The sequence below is a fragment of the Leucopleurus acutus genome, assembly GCF_964270905.1.
Source record: "Leucopleurus acutus genome assembly, chromosome: 1".
NCBI classification, from domain to species: Eukaryota; Metazoa; Chordata; class Mammalia; order Artiodactyla; family Delphinidae; genus Leucopleurus; species Leucopleurus acutus.
This window is the reverse complement of record NC_139142.1, coordinates 9057572-9075784: the sequence shown is the minus strand read 5'-3', so window position 1 is coordinate 9075784 and position 18213 is coordinate 9057572. Positions and strand designations below refer to the sequence as shown.

Here is an 18213-nt window from a genome sequence, read left to right as displayed (position 1 = left end):
GACACAAGGCCCGGAGCCATAAAGAGGTCATTGCGGAGACTGGGCAGGCGTGAGGAGGGCCTGGGCCGGTGGAAGGAAAGGAGGAAGTGGGTAACAAGGCAAGAAGGGCCCATCGTGAGCATGCGGGCACAGTCCTGGCCCTGAGCCTGCCTTCAGGAGATCCCAGCCACTTTCCTGCCTACCGGGTTGTGCAGCACAGAACTCATGCAGTTAAGTTTCTGCTCTGCCCTCAAGGTCTGGTTCCAATGCCCCCACTGTGAGAGGCCCTCCCAGCTCCCAGCCCTGAGACTACCAGCTCCTTCACCCGTGCAGCCTTTGCCCAAGATTTACAGAGCCAGTGCGATGGGAAGTGTGCCTTAGTCTGACCCAGGTTCAAAGCCCAGCTCCACTTCCAAGCCCATGACCCTGGGCAAGTCATTCTACCTCTCCACTTCTGAACAGCCTTAAAGGCTCGCAGAAGCCTTAGAACACAGCAGTTTACGCCGTGTCTGGCACACAGGCTGCTGGGAGTCGGGTTAACTGTTACTACCTCTGTTTGGCAGTCAATTCCAAGTGCCCTGAGTCACAGTTTCTGTTTGCTAACCCTGGGTGGTACTGCTTCCCAAGAAATTCCGACTGAGGGAGACACTGAGGCAGAGGGGGAGGGTTGCCACTCAGGGAGCTCCAGCCAGCAGGGCTCAGCTGGTAGCGCTGGACACCCCTACCTAGCTGGCTGCCCCAGAGATGCAGTGGGAAAGCCGTATGTCTGCCCAGCCTAATCTAACTCCGTCCACCTCCAACTCTGGCCAAGTCGCTCCGGAACAATGAGGTCAAAGTTCACAGCATCAGACCCAACAGGCACCAGAGCAACAGGAGACGGTCCCGAACTGAACGGACGTCTGTGCTGCCAGGAGCAGAAAATTCCAACCCCGGTCTGGCCGGGTGCCATGATGGCTTCATGCTCCTTCAAGGCAGGGACAAGAACCAGCTCTGCATCCCCTGGTGTCTGCACGATGCTAGATGCTTGGCACATGTTTGCTAAACTCAGCAGAAAAGGACTATGAATCTTGGGGGGGTGGGGCGGGGTGGAGGCTCTCTACAGAAACGGGAGCGTCTTCCAAACACTGGCCTGACACCTGCCTTGAAGAGTCAGGGGACCCCAGAACTGGTGGAGCATTCAGCTGGACCCTCAGGCCAAGCCAAAGAGGGAGAGGGGGCAGCCAGGCAGCCTTGTCATCGGAATGGCACCGGAGCCCCTGCTGCCCACAGCCCGGCTGAGAACTAACGCACAGACCTGAAGTACCGCCTCCAACCTCAGCTCTACCCCACGAGGCTCCAAGGAGGTGGGGGCCACCAGGCGGCTGCCCACATCCTGCAATTCCATGTTCTCCCTTCTGGAAAGGTCAACAGCTGGGCCGCCCCCATTTCCTTGCGAAGGACCCTGTGAGGGTGGCACAGGCAGCTTGGCCCAGACGGACATCCATGCTCCCTGCCAGGGAGTCCTTCATTTACAGACACTTTCATGAGCCATCGAAGTGAGCACATCAAGAAGACTTCATGTGCCCATGTGTCAGGTAGTGAGTTGTCACAGCCCTCCTGGGAGAGGCCACGCTTTCTGCCCTGCTCCCCCCGACCTGGGGGATGGTCTGGTGACATCACAGTCATATTTGCATGGATTCCACAATTCCACAGGGCCATAGACAAAAGCTTGACGGAGGCTGGGGATCTGCCTCAGTCCCTATGATGGCAGATTTGTGAAATTCCCCTGTACCCAGCGTCCCATCACCACGACAACTGCTTCTACCTGGGCTCGCGAGAGAAGCACAGAGTTTGAAAAACAACCCTTCTGCCTGGACTCCTGACTACCACCCATGCCGAGTTCAGATGAACAAGGCCCCCGTCCATGGCCCACGTGTCACCCAGACACATCCAGGGCCGGCCAACACACACCAGCTGGTTTGGGCAGACGTTCTAGGCATGGCGAGGACCGCTTTCTGGACCCAGCCCTTTGGCTGGACTTCCTGAGCACCACAGAGACAAGGAGAGAAAATGGTTGTTTAGCATCCTTAAGAGACGGGGATGCCAAGGGAAAGATGGAGAGAGACAAGACAGATTCCTGGCCCACTGCCTCTCCTAGCCTCTCCTCAGCGACGCTGGGCAGCAACTCCACAGCGCCCGCCAGGACTGACAGCTCCATCCACTGAGGACAGCCCCCAGCTGCAAACAACCCAAACGCCCCTCACCGAAGAACACATCAACTAACTGTGGTACATCCATATGATGGAAGAGTCCTCGGCGAAAACAAGCAACTATGGACAGCCTGGATCTAGGGCTGGGAGCGATATTGACACAGATGCTGGGCACTAGGGGCCCTTAGCAGGTAATGAAAGTGTTCCCCAACTGCATTGTTGGGATGTTTGCACAACTTGCAAAGTTACTAAAAATCATTGAATTATAAACTTAAAGCAGGTTGAATTTTACACTATGTGAAACTGCCTCAGTAGTTTTATAAAAACTCCCTTAAAAAAGGAACTACTGGGCTTCCCTGGTGGCGCAGTGGTTGAGAGTCCGCCTGCCGATGCAGGGGACGTGGGTTCGTGCCCCGGTCCGGGAGGATCCCACATGCCGCGGAGCGGCTGGGCCCGTGAGCCATGGCCGCTGAGCCTGCGCGTCCAGAGCCTGTGCTCCGCAACGGGAGAGGCCACAGCGGTGAGAGGCCCGCGTACGGCAAAAAAAAAAAAAGGAACTACTGATACAAGCAAGAAGGTGGATGAAACGCACCAACATATTGTGGAGCAAAAAAAAGGCCATTTCAAAAGAGTACATATACTGTGCTATTCGATTTTATAAGAAGATCTAGAGGCAAAACTACAGCAATAAAGATAAAAATAGTAGCTGCTTTGTTGGAGGGGGTGAGTGGGAAGGGAGAGACAAAGCATCCATCCAGGGTGCTAGAAATTTCTACATCTTGATCTAGGCAGTTGTTACACAGGTGTATCCATACACAAAAATGTATTGGGCTTGTACTTGAGATTAATGCGTATTTTATATACATGTACATAATCATTAATATACATAAAGTTAGAAGTTTATTTTTTTAAATGGCAAAGCCCATTGATGCTCAAATTGCAATTGGCAATTGCCTAAAAGTGAGGACAGTTCACTGGGAGCTGAGAGAGAGGAGCCCACTCAGTGAACTCCTACCCAACCCTCAAGACCCATTTCAAATTGTCCCCATTGAGTGAAGCCTTCTCTCACTGTCCCAGGTGTAACTAGCTGCTCATGTTGAACATCCCTTCACAAAAGTCGATCTCCTTTTTACCGAGAGTTGAGAAGTGCAGGAAGTTGTTGCACCAAGAATTGGTTCGTATGTGCTTAATAAACACGCACTGATTGCCTAAGGCGCACACACACACACACACACACACACACACACACACACACACACAAAACCTGACGGCCCAAACCAGATGCCATCTCAGCAAAAGATACTGACACCCACCCCCAAAATAGGATGTCAGTTCTCAGGCAACAGGACCCAGACGTGAGGCTTAGCGAAAAAGATCATTTTCAGCATCTCCAGCTCAATCCTCCTTATTTTACACAAATCACTGCAGAAAAAATCAAGGGAGCTCAGAGCAAACTCAAGTTTCCAGTGTCCAGTGCACTAGGCTCCCCTCCTCCCCACTGCAGGTCACCTCTGCCTGCACTGTCCTTGCCCAACCTAGGGGTGGAGCAGGCCATGTGGGCTCCCAGGAAATATTTTATCAGGTGTAATGTTTAAACTTGACTGCCTAGTCACCCCCCAAGACTGCACCCTGACCGCTGGGGCTCTCTGCCCTCCAGCAGTAAAGGCAGGGCACCTGCTTGGGACCCACGGCCCCACCCACTCTCTGTCCAGGCCTCCCAGCTCTCTCTGAGCTGCCCCCTGACCTTGCAATCTCTAGAAACCCAAGCCCGAAGAGGAAGCTGCTGAACTTCCCTGTCCAGATCTATGTGGGTGAAGAGAGGCGGAAGGTGGAACTCTGTCCAGTTCTGCAAAGTCCACATATGAAAAGAAAGTGGCTGGAAGTACCCCTCCATGAAAAGCGGCTTTCTTCGTGTGTGGGGGGTCGGGCGTGCATGGGTCATGGGGTGATTGTTGGTGAATTTTTTCCTTTAAATATGTTTGTGCTAAGTTTCCACAACGAACAAAGTCCTCTGGAAGATAAATTCATGTCGTCTGTGGCGGGAGACCCCCCCGCCCCCCCGCACCAGCCCTTGTCAAACCTGCCGGCTCCCAAGCGTCTCCTTCACCTCGTCCCAAGGCAGACCCAAGTCCCAGCGTCTCGCGCCGGCCGGCCTCTCACCCTTACCCCACCCTCCCACCCCCTCCCAGGTGACCCCTGGGCCAGGGGAGGGGCAGCTCCCCGAACAAAGAGGCCGCCAGACCCCACCGACCCGCGCCTCTGACCTCCTTCTCCCCCGTCCACCCCGAGCCGCCGCGCCCCATTCAGTTCCCCTAGCCCCGGAGGTACTTAGGAACTGTGCGAACTCAGACACACACACACACACACGCACACACACACACACGCCATCTCACTTTCTCCTCCCCTCCCTGACCTGGGCCGCCGCCCCCAAGGGCCTAAGTACAAACTTCTCCAAACTCGCAGCTGCGGCTGGAGGGGAAATCGTGACGCCCCCGCCCCCCTCAAGCAAATGGGATGCTCCCCCCCCGACACACACACACACACACACACACACACACACACACCCCTACGTGTGCCTCCCCACACCCCGGGGGCCACTGTTCATTTGGCCGGGGAGGCAATGCCGGGGTTTGGGGGAGGGTGTCTCGACCCCCTTCCCCTCCGTAAGTGACAGGACCGGGTCAGGACGGGGCAGGGAGCGGCGCGAGTCGGAGCTTCCTCGGTGGGAGTGGGGGGAGCCGCTCCCGGGGCTCCCGGGCTCCCCCGCTCCGCGCCCCTCTCCGGGGAGGCTGGGCGCGTTACCTTGCAGGTTCTGGACTCGGATGTCGCTGATCTGTCCGATGAGCTCCTCGCGCTGGAACCAGTCCCATTCGTGCGCAGCCATGAAGCGCGGGCAGCAGGGCCGGGGCGCCGGGGCCGGGCGCGGGCGGCGGGCGCGGAGAGCCGGGCGGGCGGGCGTGCAAGCGGCACGCACCCGGCGAGGGCGCCGCGGAGCCGGAGGAGCGCGGGCGCGGGCGGGGCGCGGGCGGGGCGGGCGCGCGGTCGAGCCGCCCCCGCCGCGGGCTGGCGGCGGGCAGCTGACGGGAGCGGGGCGCCTGGCTCGCGCTCACTCTCGCATCCGGGGGCGGGGGCCCCGGGGGGCGAGGGGGAGGGGCGGGGAGGGAGGCTGGACTCCGGCTGGTTTCTTTTTTTTTTTTCCGGGGTGTTTGTTGCTTGGGTTGTTTGGTTGCAGTCGGGTTGGTAATGAGGCGCGGGGTCCCGGCCCTCCGATTGTGATGTCTCAGTGGGCGGTGGGCCGGGTGACGCAACCCGGGATGAGCCCGCGGGTCCCGGTACCCATGGGGCCCGCCCCCTCTCACCCTTACTCCCAGCGCCTCCCCCCACCCCAGCCCGGTCCCAGATAGGAACCTGACACTCTTCTACCCCAGGTCCTCTGCCCCGGCAAAATTGGGGGAGGCAGCCCCCTGCGGAGGGGGGTCCCCCAAGCCGTGCCCATCCGCCCCAAGGACACCTACCAGCATCGGGAGGGACTGGGTAGGAAGCCAGCTTGTGTGGAGATGATGTTGAGGGATTCGCTCGTTTGTCTCCAGATTGGGGACTCGTGGAGAGAAAGACTTCCTTCCTGGGTCTGGGTATTGGGAACCTTTTCCCCGGCGATCCAGTCCAGAGATGACCCCAGATTCTGAGGAGGAGGGAGAAGCAGCCGACACCCCGGGAGGGTACCCCATGGAATCCAGGGCCCCTGAATCTCCAAGTGACCCTCTCTGGGGCTTTACTGAAAGTGAAAAATGAGTATGGGCCTTTCTGGTGGGGTGTATTTGTGTGTGTGTGTGTGTGTGTGTGTGTGTGTGTGTGTGTGTGTGTTTCTTCACTGTTTCTTTTGAGTCTTGAGAGTTCCAGGATCTTATTTGGTGCTCACAACTCATACCTTAGGCAGAGTTCTTTACTGGTTTTTAAAACACAGAAAAAAGGAGGCTTTGGAGTCCTGGAATTTGCCGAAGGCTGAAGAATGAGCTAGGGACTTGAGGTCCCAGCCCCCAGCTCAGTACTCTGACCCTTTCCAGAAAACAAATACCGACACACACACACAGACAGAGAGAGGAGAGGAGAATGGTTTATATATGAGATATTCCAAGAGAGAAAAAACGGGCAGGGCTCGTCAGCATTTATATATATGGGCCGTGTTCATCATTGCCATATTCATGGTGCTGAAATACTAGAAACCCAGACGGCCTACTTCCCAATTAACAAATAACTAGGGAGCCCCTGCTGATAGACAGACCCTGTGCCTTTGAGGCACGGCCCTAAATTGAAGAAGTCTTACCTCAGGCAAATTCCTGGGAACAGTGGACTGCCAACAAACAAAGAAACCAGACAACTGCAAACAGAAGTGAGTTCAAGAAAAAAATCCTCTTGGGATAAGTAATTGGGATGGGGACCTTGGAGCTGAGCCTGAAGGGTGAAGGGAACCACCACTGCGACAGCAGTTTGGGCAGCGGGTCAGTGGAGACATCGCCATGGCACAACCAGGGACGTGGCTGCCCACGTGCACTGCCTCTCCCGTGGGGGGTGTTTCTCCAGAGGGCGAACGGGAATCTACTGTCAGGGTGCGGAGCTCTAGCTTGCTTTTTTCTTTCTCCTTGTTCTCCATTTGCCAAGTTTCCCACCACGAGCACATATTTTTACAATCAGACAGAAAACCAGTAAGTTCTCTTTTAACCTCTGGAGGCCCTTTCCAGGAGTTCCCAGCCTGCCCCAGCTCACCTCATCTGCGGGTCTGGGAGCACAGTGGAGGCCCCGTGATGCCAACGGGGACCCACGGGTGTCCAAACACATGCCCCCAGGCTGAGGTTGGTGCTGCCTTCTCCCTGATTGGATTTAAAAGTGCAGGGTCATTTCACACTCCAGGGGGCAGGGTCTGCTCCTGTGTCTGCAGAGTAGGGTGCTAGAAGCCATACCTTACCTAATTTTGCCCCATGGCTAGCCATCTCCTGTTGTTACACTTCAATTCATTTTGCATAATTGTTATGGGCTGAAGTTGGGCGGAAAGTCATTTTCTTTGCCAAGTAAAGAGCCATGAGAATCAGCCTTCCTTGACATTAAGATCTCAGGGGATAGAAGGCTTTAAACAAGCGGTGTGGATGCCAGCTGCAGGGATGGGCCCTTTTTCATGATACACGATGTCTGTTCCTGTGAATGAAATGCTGCATCTTTGGGGAACACTGCATAGGTGGCAACAACTCCCTGGCAGGGAGGGGCCACGGTCACCATTGATGGAGCACCAACTGTGTACCGGATGTTGGATCACCAGCCCAAAGAACTTCTTTCTTTGCATCAAAATGGAAAGAATTTTAGGTGGTTTTTAAAGTAGGGTGGGAGCCTGAGTCAGCCCTGAGCATGAGGCGGGCCTCTACAAGGTCCTTGGATAGTCATTGAACCAATGTGTCAATATCACCCCTCTGCCCTTCAGTGTCTTTGGACTCTGGTCCTCCCCGACTGGTCCCTGTGCCGCCTCCTTGTCCATCAATCCTGGTCTTACACGTTTTGATCACGTACTGCAGGTCATGGCCACACGCGGTCGCCTCCAGGCTTTTACTCATTCTGATCCCTCTGAAATGCCCTTTCCCTTCCCTGTCCCCTGCCCTTCACCCTTACTGGATTACTCCTGTATAATTATGTTTACTTGATGGTTCCCCCCCTCCCATTGACTGGGAACTACTTGAGACCAAGAGCTGTGTCTCATTCATTTCTCTAGTTGCGCCCTTAGCACAGTGCCTGGCACAGAGACAGGTCTCAATATTGAGTGAATGGATGAATAAATGACTAATTATTGGCCTGAACTCAGAAAGCCGGGACCAAATGACGAACAGTTGACCTCCCCCATGTCCTGGGCCCAAGCAAACTTCTGGGGAGGCGATCAAAAAATGTTTGCATATTAGTAATGGGCAAAGCCCATGCTGCTGGGCGCCGGGCAAGTACCACACTGTGAGATGTCCCTTCCCTCCTCAGTCCTGTGCAGCCTCCCGGGTCTGGAGTTCTGGCTGGGAGAGAGGGCCGTGTGACTTCCCAGGGGGATTCGGTTATTTGCCCTCTTGCATGAATTAACAGTACGATTTTTCTTTTGCACTTTTATTTTGGAGAAGGAAAAGTACTCTGCCTGAAGGCTTGGCTTCCCGGGAGTTTCCAGAAACAGATTTTCTAGAAATTGCCCAATTCTGCTAGAATCCTTGTCATTGTTTAAAACTGACTCCTGCCAAGGGAAAGGAAAAGAATTGCAGACGATCCCTGGTCTGAACCTCAGAGATCATCAAACCAACATCCCTGCCCACGTAAGGACTTTGCAACATCTGGCGCAGTGATCTTCCTGTCTCTGCTAGTGGAGACTTCATGCAGATCATCTGGACAGATGGTTTACCTCACCACACCCACAACCCCACTGGGAAAGAAGACAAACAACAAAGATAACCCTGGTGGACCCTCCCAACCACTTCCAGGGGAGGAGTGTGATGGGGACATCCTATAGTGGGAAGCTATTTTCTCTGGTCACTGTCATGGCCCCGTTTGTGTGCACAGCCCTTTAGGGTTTGGACAGTCCTTTCTCAACCAGAGCACATCTGGTCTTCACAGTGACCTCATTAGGCCAGCTAGGCAGGGATCATTTTCAGATGAGGCTTAAAACTGCTTAGTAACCTGTCCAAAATCACAGAGTAAGGCAAAACCAGACTTTGTCGTGTAGCCCTCACTGCCCACTCACATCAATCCCAAATACCTATGCCTTGTCGTGTTTATATAACATTGTAAAAATCATAGCTCCATTAAAGTCATAGCATTCGTCAGCATAGGGAAGCTGTTAGGAGTTTCATATTAAGTCCAGTTAAGAGGTTGTGATGACTCCTAGCTAGATAAACCAATAATCATCCTTCAAATAGACCAAGATCATCTGGGCAGGGTATCTGCATTATGATGTCATGAGGCTGCATTGTAAGGTAAAGACCATCCTCCCCCCCTCCCCCACCTCATCTATTCATGTAACAAACATTGGTTGAATGCCCACCTGTGGCCTGGCCCTGCATGAGGACCCAACAGAGGACAAGACTGAGAATCTGCCTGTGAGGAGACGTCCCAGCACAGGAGTTTGGACTTCGTTGTAAGGGCAGAGAGGAGCCTTTGCAGGATGAAAATGGGTCATATTGTCCCTTGAGTTGCAGTGTGGGAAGGGATCAGAGCTCGGGAGACCCTGTTGGCCTCAGTGGCACAGGTGCCAAATGGTGGTAGTCCACACCAGAGTAGCTGCTGCGGGGAAAGATTCTCAGGATATTCAGAGAGTGGAACTGACAGTACCTGGTGACTGGCTAAAGGATTTTGTGGCACCTGTTCTTGTACTCGTGCATGTCTCTTAAGCCCACTTTACTGCAAATTTCTCAAGAATGCTGTGCAAACAGGGCTGCCTAATTCGTCACTGTCTTACCAGAGCCCAGTACCATGCTGGGCACATAGTAGGTGCTCAATAAAACTTAGTCACGTATATGAATAAATAAATTGTATTTAACTTCACCAAACCGTAACTCTAAAAACTCTTTGAGCCCTGGGCTCCTCAAGAGTCAGGGTCTCTTCTATGCCTTAGGAATGCCAAGTGTCTGTCCGTCTGCTCGTTTTTTCCTGCTAAAATTTCCCCATTGATTGCTACCCACTTCCAGGAATACTGCGGGGAATGATGCCAAGGCTGGTAGCAGAGAGAGATGCTGAGAAACAGAAGGAATTCGGGTCCAAGCAAAAGAAGGGAGGACGTGTGGTGTAGTGGACAGTGGGCAGACGGTAGAGGCTCATGCTGTGGGACCTTGGGCAAGTTTTTAACCTTTCTGGGCCTTTAGGGGTTTTATCTGTAAAATGGGGCCCAGAGTTGCTACCTGACAAAATTGCTGTGAGCTCAAAGATAGAGAAAATATGCTTCAGTAAGATTCAGGTAATTTCTATGGCATAAAATGAACTGCACTCAGAAGAAACACTGCCCCTGAATTTGGGAGATTACCCATAATCTAAACTATTGATGTATTCTCTGGGATTTTATTACTTTTTGGTGTGTGGAGGTGTTGATGGATGGTTTTTAAAAAAATCTTGCTTCCCTAAGTATACAGCACCGGATGTCCCAATTTCCACAAATAAAACCCTTCATTTCTTCCAGGTTTGAATAGTCAAAGGATGCTTCCCTGGAGACAGCTCTGCTAATTTTTTTTTTTTTTTTTTTTTTGCAGGCATTAGAACACTATTTAAGGAGTGTACATTTTCCAGTAAAGCAAATGATAAAAACTTTTTTCCCCACAAAGTGTGAGATGTTGGCCATGTGAAGATGTGGGGAGGGACAGGATGCTGTGAGGGAGAACAAACACCCTATATAAGGTGCTTGCAACAGCCTTGGGGAAATATATAGAATTTAACACTTTGGAAACAAAAGAAAACTTCGTTGATGATAATTCCAGGAAGGGTGGTTTAAAAGCCAAAACTTAGTGCAAATAAAAATCCCTGGACCAGCTCCTCTGGAGCCCACAGTCCCTGCACAGGCAAATCAGTTTCAACAAATATATTGTGCGTCTCTTGTCTGCTGTGCAGCTAACCTTCACCGCAAATTCACTCTTGGCCAAGGATTGTACAAAGTGCCTTGCATTATCTCATTTAGTCCTCTCAACAACCCTTTGAAGGAGGTACGATTATCATCCTGGTTTTATTGATGAGGAAACAAAGGACAAAAAAAATTCAGTAACATCCCCAAAGTCACACAGGGCATAGGTTAGCAGAGAAAGGACTTGACCCCAGATGTAGTGCAGAAACCAAGTCTGATTTTTCTTCTCCATGGCTGCAGCTGTAGACTCTTTTGAACTGGCCCAGGTTACTAAGCAGAGCAATTCACATTGGAGGTTCACTGGGGAATGAGTTCAGCCTTAGGTAAACAAGACCACAGTGGTGGTGGAGGGGGGCGAGTTTTTCCTACTAGGTCGGGAACAGAAAAACTGTGTCCATTGCCCTCTGTAGTGAGGTTTCTTGTGTTTGTGTGATATGCTGGGAGGCATTTCTACTTCTGACCCCTGAGCATCTCAAATGACAGCATTTCGTTGTAAAGAACCCTCAGTGCGATTCTGCTGGAAAACTATGTACGTTTTATGCTGTTGAAATGGATTTTAACAGGTCGATTCTTAGGGAGTAAGGGCAAAAGCCTTTGTCTAAACCAGTAATATAAGTCCTGAAACCTAGGATGGACTTGCTTGCCCAAGAGAATATGGTGGAAGCGGGGTTCTGGAACATCCGAGGTATGCGGGCCTCTCACTGTTGTGGCCTCTCCCGTTGCGGAGCACAGGCTCCGGACGCGCAGGCTCAGCGGCCACGGCTCACGGGCCCAGCCGCTCCGCGGCATGTGGGATCTTCCCGGACCGGGGCACGAACCCGCGTCCCCTGTATCGGCAGGCAGACCCTCACCCACTGCGCCACCAGGGAAGCCCCACAGCAGGGTTATTCTTAATAAGCAAAACAACCCAAATGCTCATCAGAAGGAGGATGGACAAATGACAGAATTCACCAACAAGAATGAAAAGACAGCAAAGATGGGGCTTCCCTGGTGGTGCAGTGGTTGGGGGTCTGCCTGCCAATGCGGGGGACGTGGGTTCATGCCCCGGTCCGGGAGGATCCCACGTGCCGCGGAGCGGCTGGGCCCGTGAGCCATGGCCGCTGGGCCTGCGCGTCCGGAGCCTGTGCTCCGCAGCTGCAGAGGCCACGGCGGTGAGAGGACCGCGCACTGCAGAAGGAAAACAAAACAAAACAAAACAAAACAAAACAAAACAAGACAGCAAGGATTAGTCTCAAAACCCTAATGTGGAGCAAAGAAAGCCAGACACAGAAGATGGCGAACTGCAACATCCATCAGTAAAAATCTGCAGTAACATGGGTGGACCCAGAGAATATTATGCTTAGTGAAATAACAGAGAAAGACAATACTATATGATATCACTTATATGTGGAATCTAAAAAATAATACAAATGAATGTATATACAAACAGAAACAGACTCACAGACATAGAAAATGAACTCATGGTTACCAATGGGGAGAGGAAGGTGGGGAGGGATAAATTAGGGGTATGGGATTAACAGATACAAACTACTGTACATAAAATAGATAAGCAACAAGGATTTACTGTATAGCACAGAGAATTATACCCAATATCTTATAATAACCTAAAATGGAATGTAATCTGCAAAAATCTGAATCACTATGCTGTATACCTGAAACTAACATGATATTATAAATCAACCGTACTTCAATTTTTTAAAAAAAAGTTCAGAAGCCATCTATGAAGTTTAAAATTCATAAGTTCAAAAACACTTCTTTCTATGACAGAAGTCAGGATAGTGGACAGTTTGGAGAGAGGTGGTGGATGGAAAGGGACATGGGGGTTCTCTGGGGTGCTCGTCATGTTATGATTTTTTTGTGGGTCTGATTATACAAGTGTTTATTCACTCTGTGATAATTCACTAATTTGTGCATTTTCTGGGTATATGTTCAATAAAGTGTTCAAAAATAAAAGTGCTGCTCTGCCTCCTGCCAAAACACTTTTTCACACACTCTTGCTCTACCCGGAATTCTCTACCCTCTCTTAGTCTTTCTCTGGTTAATTCCTGTTCAGATCTAGCCCAGACCTTCTGTCATTAGGAAACCCTTTTCCTATTGTATCAGTCAGTCCTGGCTGTGTAACAAACCACCTGAAAATGTGGTGACTTAAAGCAACAATCAGTAATGAGCCCATGACTCTGTAGTTGCCAATTTGGGTCGGTCTAGTGCTGGTCTCCCCTGGGCTCACTCATGTAATCTGCAGTTAGCTGGCACCTTGGCTGGGCTGGCTGCCCCAGGGTGGCCTCCTGTGTGTGGCAGTTGTCGCACTGTTGCTGGGAGCGTCTCAGTCCTCCTCCATGTGGCCTCTCCAGCAGGCTCGCTTGGGCTCATCACATCATTATCTCAGGATTCCAAGGGCCACAAAAAAGGGCACGCCTCAACACACAAGAGCTTCTTAAGTCTCTGCGTGTGTCACATTGGCTAATGTCCACTGGTGAAAGCAAGTCACATGACCAAGTTCAGATTCAAGAGGTGAAGAAATAAACTCCACCTCTGGATGGGAGGAGTCATGGCCATATCTTCTAAACAATCTGCCCTGCCCTCACCCCACACAGAGAACAGCTTCCCTGTTATATACTCTCACACTCCCTGAACTTGCCCTCAGTGGGGCTCACCCCCCTGTAATTGACTATTTTTACAGTGAGTTGTTCATGACCTTCCTCTCCCACTTCCCTGTAACTCCGTTCAGGCAGGGGCTGGTGTGTGGTCACCGTGGCCAGCACAGTGGCTGGGACACGATGGATACTAATAAATATTTGGAAAAGGAAGTAAAAAGAAGAGAAGGAAATAAGGAAGAGAGGGAGGGAGGGAGGAGGAAAGGGTGGAGCAGAAGACAGAGGAAGGGAGGGAGGGAGGAAGTCTTGGGGAAATGGAAGCATTTCTGTGGCAGAGGACAGACTGGACCATCTCTGGGAGGCTGGGCACCATACATATCCCTCCAACTCGCTCTTCTCAGGTCAGCCTCTGCATCTTGGTTCATCCTCTTCCACCCATCAGCTGCCCTCCCACCTTCTCTCTTCTGCTTTCTTAGCCCTTGGTTCCTTCAACGGCTCAAGGGCCCCCACCCAATCCGAGCAACTTCCCACTCCATCCCTTCTGAATATCTGCGTGGCTCAAGTGATCCCTGGCATTCACCGCCCTCACTGTCACGAACACGTGCCTCTTCACAATCTCAGTTCAGTATCCGACCAGCCCCAGGAGGAATCTAGGATGACCGTATCGATATTTCCATTAAATGGATGACAACAAGGGGCTCAGGGAAGCTCTACGTCCATGGTCACCTGCTAGGAAGAGGTGATGTGGGGATTCAGTGTAGGCCAGTTTGGCTCAAGGCTCCCCAAACTGTGATGCCCTCGGTGAGACTGCATGCCCCTGAAGGAAGAGGCTTCTTCCTCTGTCTGCATGGGACTGGGCTCATTGCTGGGCGAGGCCCCGAGCTGGGAGACTGGGGCTCGAGCAGTTTGCCCTCATGGATGCTGGAGCTGGAGGACCTGGGTTTTGCCCTCTGGGTGATAGCAGATGGAGGGCAGCCAACAGGAGGAAGGAGGGGTGCTGAGATGAAAGGGCACTGGGGCAGACCTACAGCTCCCTGGGCAATGCCCTGTGGGCGGTGAGCAACCTTGTCTCAGTTGGAGTGTCAGAGGGAGCCCAGTGGCTTGTTCAGAGAAGAGGTGAACTTGATTCTCGAGAGGGGAAAAGGCTTCCAAGGCCACACAGCAAATTAGGGCAGTCTGCGAATCCCTGATCCGGGCCAGGGCTTTCCTGTCATGCCCTACCCTTCCTTACTGCTTTCCCAGCTCCTCCTCCCTGCCCCCACACCCAGCTTCCAGCTAGGCTTGCAACCAGCCCAGGGGATGAGACTAGCTATTTTTGTTTGTTTGTTTGTTTGTTTTTCGTTAAACTTTATGTTTTAATATTTGCTTTTGGTTGAGATATAATTAACAGATAACACTATTGATTTTAGGTGTACAATGTAATGATTTGATACATGTATATATTGCAAAATGATGACTACCAAATTTAGTTAACATCCATCACCACGCATGGTTACATATTTTTTTCCTTGTGCTGAGAACTTCTGTTTTATTCTCTTAATGATTTTCAAATGTACAATGTAGTATCATTAACTCACTTTAGTTTTCTGAACATAGTTATAACAGCTGCTTTGAAGTTTTTGTGATAATCTAACATCTGGGGTCCGTAAGAGACGGTTTCTATGGACTGTTACTTTCTTGTGTATCTGGCCACACTTTCCCCTTTCTGTGCACATCTCATCATCTTTGGTTGATTACTGGATATTTTAGGTAATGTTGCAAATCTGGATTCCGATCCCAAGAATGGCATTTGTTGCTGTTTGCTTATCTGTCTAGTGACTTGCCTGGACTAATCATTCTTTGGGCTCTCTTTTCCTGCATTATTAGCCACAAGGTATTAACATTTTTGTTTTAATTTTTAAGACTTGTTTCTTAGAGATACCCCTGGATCAGTATAGCTTGTTGGTTAGCCAATGAATGGTTAAAGGTTAGCCAATGATTGGTTAAAGGTTGAGCTTAAACGCTTTGAGCCATTGAGTCTTCCATCCTTTTTTTTTAAAACATCTTTAGCGGAGTATAATTGCTTTACAATGTTGTGTTTGTTAGTTTCTGCAGTATGGAAGCAACCTAAGTGTCCATCGACAGATGAATGGATAAAGAAGATGTGGTACATATATACAATGGAATATTACTCAGCCATAAAAAGAAACGAAATTGAGTTATTTGTAGTGAGGTGGATGGACCTAGAGTCTGTCATACAGAGTGAAGTAAGTCAGAAAGAGAAAAATACCATATGCTAACGCATATATATGGGATCTAAGAAAAAAAAATGGTTCTGATGAACCTAGTGGCAAGACAGGAATAAAGACACAGACGTAGAGAATGGACTTGAGGACACGGGGGGGGGGGGAAGGGTAAGCTGGGACGAAGTGAGAGAGTGGCATGGACATATATACACTATCAAATGTAAAATCGTAGCTAGTGGGAAGAGGCTGCATTGCACGGGGAGATCAGCTCGGTGCTGTGTGTCCACCTAGAGGGGTGGGAGGGAGACGCAAGAGGGAGTGGATATGGGAATGTATGTATACAAATAGCTGATTTACTTTGTTCTACAGCAGAGACTAGTTGTTGAAAGAGTCAGTTCCTGAGACATAGGACAGAGGGGAGAGGCAGAGCCAGCAGGTGGACGCCGCCGGGATCGATTCCATAATAAGCCTTTGTGGCAGGTCTGTGGCCATCTTTAGAGCTGAGCTTCGGTATAACCTGCTGGAGGAGTACAGGTGTGCTGGTTAACCCTAACCTGCGCCCTGGGGCAGGTCATCAAAGTAACATAACCTGGAATCATGCTCCACGGGACAGCAAGCCTCAAATAGGGTTTGTTGAATTGGTACCGAAGGTTTTAGCTAATTAGCAGAGGAGCTGTTGCAAATGCTGTCTCACTGGTGAGATTCTCAGTGTGCAAGAAATTCGTTTACTGACTGACATCACACGGGTCCCTCCTCTCTGCGTGAACCAAGTTCAAGGATCCTGTGAGCCCAGAGGCCTCATACCTTCAGAGGCGCGCTCAGGCCAGAGCTCCAACTGGGCCCGTGCCACTTGCTGGACAGGAATTCTGAGATCACTAGGAACCTCGGATCCTACCTTCCCTCGAGGTCCAGCTTTCAGAAGAGGGTCAGACATGCCTCAGGGCCACTCTGCCCTGTAGGGCACTTGACAGATGCCCCAAAGGACAGTAAGTGGTCCTCACTCTGTGCCTATGATGTGCCAGGAACCGCTCTCCATGCTGTTTATGTGTTACTTTGTTGAAAACTCACCATGGTGAGTGGATAAGCTGTGGTCCATCCAGACGATGGAATATGATTCAGCACTAAGAAAGAAATGAGCTATCATGCCTTGAAAAGACATGGGGAAACTTATGTATTACTAGGTGAAAGAAACCTATCTGAAAAGGCTACACAATGTAGGATTCCAGCTATGTGACAGTCTGGAAAAGGCAAAATTGTGGGGATGGTAAAAAGATCAGTGGTTGCCAGGGGTTAGGGACTTGGAGGGATAAATAGGTGGAATGCAGGGGGTTTTTAGGACAGTGAAACTAGTCTGTATGACATTACGATGACGGATGCATGTCATTATACGTTTGTCCAAACCCATGGAATGTATAACATCAAGAGTAGATCCTAGTATAAAGTATCTGCTTTCGATGATGATGATGTGTCAGTGTGGGTTCATTGATTGAAATGAATGGGCCACTTGGTGGGGAGGGGCTGTAGATAACGGGGGAGCTGTGCATGTGTGGAGGCAAAGGTTATATGGGAAATCTCTGTACTTTCCACTCAATTTTGCTATGAATCTAAAACTCCTTTTAAAAAACTTCTATTAAAAAAAACAAACAGGGCTTCCCTGGTGGCGCAGTGGTTGGGAGTCCGCCTGCCGATGCAGGGGACACGGGTTCGTGCCCCGGTCCGGGAGGATCCCACATGCCGCGGAGCGGCTGGGCCCGTGAGCCATGGCCGCTGAGCCTGCGGGTCCGGGGCCTGTGCTCCGCAGCGGGAGAGGCCACGGCGGTGAGAGGCCCGCGTACCGCAAAAACAAACAAACAGCAACTCACTGTGACACTATGACACCCCATGTCACAAAGGAAGAAGTTAAGGTACAGAGTAAGTCCCTTCCGCAAGACCTCACAGTGAGGAGGGGATGGGGCTGGGATTTGAACCCGTCTGTACCGTCTGCCGGCCGAGGCTGTGCTGCGGACCATGACATGGGGCAGCCTCCATCCTGCAGCTGGGAGCTGGAGGCCTGTGCAAAAGCAGGCTTAGGTGGCTGAGTTTGGAAAAGACCTACAAATGTCCCTCCTTGACTTCCTACCCTCCGTGGCTCTGGCGCTGAAGAGCGGTTCCTGCCTTCACCAGGCCCTCCAGCCTTAGCCCCCACCTCTCATGCTTGCTCCCTGCCACGCTGGGCTCCTGGACCACACCAGGCACTTACACACCTACCATCTCTGCTCATCTGACTCGCCCTCTGCTGCCCTTCCCACCTCTGCAGCCACGGCCCAGTAGGTAAACACCTACTCAGGTCTCATGACCTCTGCAAAAGGAGTGAGACTGGACAGCCTATGCCCTTTGGGACAGACTGGCCTGAGGTCCTCCCTCACTTGGCCTCACTTTGCTGTGTGACCTTGGACAAGTGACCCAACTTCTCTGAACCTCAGTTTTTTTCATCTGCAAAGCAGGACAATGATGCTCACCTCGTGGTGGTTGTATGGGTTAAAGAAAATACACATCAAACACCTTACAGAGCTTCTGCTACGTAATAGGGGTTCCACAAATTGTACTTATTTTTAGGAAGCTTTTCCTGC

General features: G+C 51.1%; 1 protein-coding gene across 1 annotated transcript in view; it reads right to left on the bottom strand.

Moving 5' to 3' along the window:
• The window catches only part of CLMN (calmin), a 116750-nt gene extending 111505 nt beyond the window's left edge, over window positions 1-5245 (bottom strand). The window contains exon 1 of the mRNA XM_082849365.1: window positions 4971-5245. Coding sequence (XP_082705491.1) covers window positions 4971-5052 — 82 coding nt within the window. The 5' untranslated portion in view covers window positions 5053-5245. The remainder of the gene's footprint in view (window positions 1-4970) is intronic.
• Between the last annotated feature and the right edge of the window lie 12968 nt (window positions 5246-18213).